We start from the raw sequence: 6,000 nt of genomic DNA on the forward strand, positions 1-6,000 counted from the left end.
CCCCTAAATATTTTCACATGTAAGTACTATCCCTACATATTATAACATGTAAGTAGTGTCCCTAAATATTTTCACATGTAAGTACTGTCCCTAAATATTGTCACATGTAAGTACTGCCCCTAAATATTGTCACCTGTAAGTACTGCCCCTTAATATTTTCACATGTAAGTACTATCCCTCCATATTATAACATGTAAGTACTGTCCCTAAATATTATCACGTCTGTACTGTCCCTAAATATTTTCACATGTAAGTACTATCCCTACATATTATAACATGTAAGTACTGTCCGTAAATATTTTCACATGTAAGTACTGTCCCTAAATATTGTCACATGTAAGTACTGTCCCTAAATATTTTCACATGTAAGTACTGTCCCTAAATATTGTCACATGTAAGTACTGTCCCTAAATATTTTCACATGTAAGTACTGTCCCTAAATATTTTCACATGTAAGTACTGTCCCTAAATATTTTCACATGTAAGTACTATCCCTACATATAACATGTAAGTAGTGTCCCTAAATATTTTCACATGTAAGTACTGTCCCTAAATATTGTCACATGTAAGTACTGCCCCTAAATATTGTCACCTGTAAGTACTGCCCCTTAATATTTTCACATGTAAGTACTATCCCTCCATATTATAACATGTAAGTACTGTCCCTAAATATTATCACGTCTGTACTGTCCCTAAATATTTTCACATGTAAGTACTATCCCTACATATTATAACATGTAAGTACTGTCCCTAAATATTTTCACATGTAAGTACTGTCCCTAAATATTGTCACATGTAAGTACTGTCCCTAAATATTTTCACATGTAAGTACTGTCCCTAAATATTGTAACATGTAAGAACTGTCCCTAAATATTTTCACATGTAAGTACTGTCCCTAAATATTTTCACATGTAAGTACTGTCCCTAAATATTTTCACATGTAAGTACTGACCCTAAATATTATCACGTGTACGTAGTGTCCCGAAACTACTCATCAGACTTACATACATCCAGTCAATGCTAATTATTTAATGTCTTCTCTCCCAGCCCTTCTCCATGGTGAAATGGCTCCTGACCAAACTTGTCATGTGAGAATAATAAAATAATCACCTTGATACGATAAAATGAGATGCACTGATTATCAACCACAGTGCATATTATTGTATTATTATATCAATGTATGTTTGTGTTTTCCTCATCAGTTTCCTGCTGGAGTTCAACCTTTACAGCTGGTGGCATGTTGATCTCAGTCAAAGGTCAGTGTGTGCAAGAATATACCTTGAGGTGTGTGTGTGTGTGTGTGTGTGTGTGTGAGTCTTTCGTGTCTTTATTATGTTACGATTTACATGTCCCATTTCCAGCCCAAAGGTCGAGGGGAAAGACCATGATGGTGCCATGTGACACGGAGTACCCTGCCTTCGTCTCTGAGCGTACCATCAAAGAGACCACGGGAAACATTGACTGTGAGGGCTGTGCCAGGTACTTGTAACACAGTTTCCTTACCTGTGTATTAGGCACCGATAAACTCACTTAACCTGTGTGTTGATGGTGGGCTTAGGGGTTGGGGGGTGTTGGTGGTTGTGTGTGGTTGTGTTTATACACAATACAGGGTAATTCCATGCGTTAGTTCTGGGATAGGCGCCCGCTAGCGGGACAACTTACTGTGAAACTGGAGGACGCGCAATTCAAATAAATAATCATAAACATTATGGATATTAAACATCTAGGTACATACAAGCGTCTTATATCAGTTGAAAGCTTAAATTCTTGTTAATCTAACTGCACTGTCCGATTTACAGTAGGCTTTACAGCGAAAGCATGCCATGTGATTGTTTGAGGACGGCGTCCCACATCAAAATATTTTGCCATCCGGCACAGGTTTCATAAATTCACAAATAGCGATTAAATATTCACGTACTTTTTGAAAATCTTCCTCTGATTTGTCATCCAAAAGGTCCCAGCTATAACATGTAGTGTCGTTTTGTTAGATAAAATCCTTCTTAATATCCCAAAAAGTATTTTTAGTTGGCGCCATCGATTTGAGTAATCCACTCGTTCAACATGCCAAGATAGGAATCCAAAAATCTACCCCTAAACCCCTTTGTTTCAACAAGTCAAAATACGTTTCTATTTAATGCTCAGATACCCTAAAATGTAATTAAACTATACACGAATTTCCAAGTCTGTGTCCCTGTAGTAAAACTAATTATTCTTACTCGTTTTGGAAGAAACAAGCCTGAAACCTTGAACAAAGACTGACACCCAGTGGAAGCCATAGGAATTGCATACTTGGAGCTAGATTTCATTATTTCTCTATTACGTTCCATTGTAATAGCATGGGCTCTCTCAAAAAAAACAAATTTCCGGTTGGTTTTTCTATGGATTTTCTCTTACCATATCTATTGTGTTAGTCTCCTACATTGTTTTAACATTTACACAAACTTCAAAGTGTCTTCTTTCCAATGGTACCAATTATATGCATATCCTGGCTTCAGGGCCTGAACAACAGGCAGTTTACTTTGGGCACGTCAGTCAGATAGGAAGTGGAGAAAATAGGGCCCTAGCCTTATGTTAAAAGCATCAACTGAATCAACTCAACTCTCTCTCCCTCCCCCTCTCCCTCTCTCCCTCCCTCAGATCTTTTGTAATTCAGCAGATTCCCAGCAGTAATCTCTTCATGGTTGTCGTGGACAACAAGTGTGACTGCAGCTCTGCCCCCCTGGTTTCCATGGATCCCATCGAGATTATGTATATCCTTTACTAACCCTCAATAAGTTTGAGTGTATTTTTAGTACAAAGCTTTTGTGAGTGTTTTTTAGTATAAATGTTTTGTAAGTAGATGGGTTTTGTAAGTTAACTGTAAGTGAACTCTGACAATGAAGAAGCTATTCACGCTCTCAGAAAACAAAAGTCTAAGTTCAGAGGTATTAATAGATTTCTCATACATGTAGGTATTTATGAAGCGTGCATTACGGTTTGGTTTTCTCATCATGCTGGAATGATGTTGCAGAAACGGTCACCACAGTATCAGTTAAATGTATCTGAGGTGTGGTTCATCATCAGTATTTCTATCCTTAACCCCTCTGCACACAATGAGTCTCTGAAATGTGATAGGCTGAAGTTTCAGAAAGACAGAAAGCGGCCAGAATCGTGTCATCCTTTTCACCCCGAGGTACGCAGTGTGTAGATGTGTGTGTCTGCGTCACAATTCTGTGATTACACGGAAAGTACATGAACGTCTGTTTATGAGTGTTTAATAACATGATATTAAGCATATATGTGACCATCTGAATGTTGTCTGAACCATATAGATATATAGTGTATGTATTAATTCATTTCTATGGTCTGAAACTCCTGTGATGCCCCATGTGTCTGATGCAGGAGAATGCCATGGAGTGTGGAGGAGCAGCAGGCCTCTCTGCCCCCCTTACAGCAGCACTGCTCCCCCTACTGGCCACTCTCATTAGCAGGTGACCACACCGGCATCGAGGCCCACCGTCCTGGACCCAACACTGGACCTAACACTGGAGAGAACGATAGACAGGCGCGCCATCAAATGCTGACAATGCACAGGGAGCCACGCCAACAAGAAGAACTTACTCACAACTAACTGAGTTGCTTATTACCAACAGAGAGACGGACCAATTGTAAAGCATCTCCCTGACCAGCAGAGAAATAACAAATTAGACATTGTTCAAGAGAAACAGAACAATATTCCAAGGGGAAAACAATATGGACATTAGACAGAAAAAATATACCTGCGAGCAGCAATGAACGGGTTTCACAGGATGACAGAAAGGACACAAGATCAGTTGGATAACAAAGCCAGCCCTCTGTGATGTAGGAACTTTCTTCCGGTATGTGCAATCAGTGAAAGCATTACCATGTTGATTTAAATCTCTGTTGGTTCACTCCACCTTAGCGTTCCAACATACTTCAATACACTCTCACAGCTGTAGTACGCTGACTGTGCAAGCGGCAGGATAGGAATTTACAGAATAAAAGATCCAATTTTCAATACATTCAGACAACATAACATGGGCAACAATATGTGATTATACAGATATACTAATCACAATATTTGACATAATTTATTTGCATGAGACAAAGTCCACTTGATCAATAGTTATTGCTCTAGTATCATATGGTGGCACTGGTGACGATGAGATCTATAGTGCCACCATTTAGTCTGGTGCAGCCATCTAAGGTTGCAGTGACTTTATATTCACACAGCTTCTAAGGATATACATAAGGTTTACATACCACATTTCATTGCCCCTTGTCCATCGGCTCAGTTCTTGTAGCCAGTTGCCCATGGTGAAATTATCTGCAAGGCTTGACATGAACTTTTTCTGCCACTTGTTCTTCAGACAAGTAAGACAGATTTTTTACTTGTCCGAACGGTTAAGGAGAACTGGCCAAAACTTCCCTCTCTTAAGGTGAGTGCAGTGCAGATACTTGCAAAGGCTACAAGTCCAGCGTTAATCAAAGCACAGCTCCCCTGCCACAACCTGCCTGCACTCTCGGCTCTGCCTATATCAGTTTCTCAGAGTTCTGGTCAGAGTCTTGTAAGCAGGCACAGGTGTGAGCAATTAGTTCATGATTTAGTGATATCTTCCCTTACAAGCTGTCCTACAGCTTCACCACACTATCCCCATCCTGGGTGGAAAAGACCGTCCCTGAGTTGTTCCAAAGCCATGTGGTAACTTTGGACTACGCTGGTGGCTGCCAGTCTTGCACTGGTCATGCTGCCCGAGACAGTTGGGCTCCTGTTGACCTTCCGCCCACTGAAACAGATGCTGCTGGTGCTTCCCGTTGCTGAAGAATGCCAGAAGTACCGTCTCGTAGATGGTGGAGGTCAGATGACCCCTATCGTGTGGCTACATGCGAGCGAGCAACCCATCTGACTGGGGATGATAAGCAGAGGTCAAGATGTTCAACACATCCACAAACTCCTCTGTCCATTTTGAGATATAATCTCAGTCTACCAGGATGTACTTGTCCCGTTGGCGGTGTTAGTGAGGGGACCCAAGATATCCACTGCTATACGTTCACACGGCCAAGAGGTGACAGACGGGTTTAGGGGTGCACAGGTCGGCCGCAGTTCACACACTCCTTACACCATTTTTCTACATTGTCAAACCACCCCGGCCAGTCGAAACGATCTTTGGCTTTCCCCTGTAGCTTTTTCACTCCTAAATGACCCCCTGCTGTTGTGCTATGTAGCATGTCCAAAACTGTAGGCACCACAGCTTTGTGGAGGACCACTTGTATCTTATAAATGTCATCAGAATTAGGCAAGGGGACACGCACTAAACTCAGCCCTTGCACCTGAAGCTGATCCCATACTGGCGCATATTAAGGCTTGATTGCTCTACCTCCCTGTGCTTGTCCCCTATACTGTACTTATTTTAAGCTAGAGGAGAAGGCGTATTTCCGTATCTTCTTGTTGGGCTTCTGCCAAGTCATCCCCCACCCCTGCTTCCTGTTCTAGCCATGCCAGCTGGTTGACATGCATCAATGCGCAAACCGCAGGGCACTGATCTGATATACACTACCGATTTAAAAGTTTGTGGTCAAGCAGAAATGTCCTTGTTTTTGACAGAAAAGCACATTTTTAATCTATTAAAATAACATGAAATTGATCAGAAATACAGTGTAGACATTGTTAATGTTGTAAATGATATTTGTAGCTGGAAACGGCTGATTCTTTATGGAATATCTACATAGGCGTACAGAGGCCCATTATCAGCAACCATCACTACTTTGTTCCAGTGGCACATTGTGTTAGCTAATCCAAGTTGATCATTTAAAAAGGGTAATTGATCATTAGAAAAACCTTTTGCAATTATGTTAGCACAGCTAAAAACTGTTGTTCTGATTAAAGAAGCAATAAAACTGTCCTTCGTTAGACTAGTTGAGTAACCGGAGTATCAGCATTTGTGGGTTCGATTAAAGGCTCGAAATGGTCAGTCTATTCTTGTTCTGAGAAATGAAGGC

The 6,000-nt window shown here is 41.0% G+C and overlaps 1 protein-coding gene across 2 annotated transcripts in view; it reads left to right on the plus strand.

The window, feature by feature from the left end:
- Positions 1 to 5,701, plus strand: part of LOC106565323 (voltage-dependent calcium channel subunit alpha-2/delta-3) — a 63,041-nt gene extending 57,340 nt beyond the window's left edge. The window contains exons 10-13 of one of the 2 annotated variants that reach the window (XM_045692027.1): positions 1,362 to 1,479; positions 2,638 to 2,750; positions 3,090 to 3,172; positions 3,382 to 3,570. In XM_045692027.1, coding sequence (XP_045547983.1) covers positions 1,362 to 1,479; positions 2,638 to 2,750; positions 3,090 to 3,172; positions 3,382 to 3,474 — 407 coding nt within the window. In that variant the 3' untranslated portion in view covers positions 3,475 to 3,570. Of the gene's footprint in view, positions 1 to 1,361; positions 1,480 to 2,637; positions 2,751 to 3,089; positions 3,173 to 3,381 lie in introns of both variants that reach the window. The other variant, XM_045692025.1, reaches the window with a different exon arrangement.
- Positions 5,702 to 6,000: the final 299 nt, after the last annotated feature.

Source organism: Salmo salar, chromosome ssa12, assembly GCF_905237065.1.
Source record: "Salmo salar chromosome ssa12, Ssal_v3.1, whole genome shotgun sequence".
Lineage (NCBI taxonomy): Eukaryota > Metazoa > Chordata > Actinopteri > Salmoniformes > Salmonidae > Salmo > Salmo salar.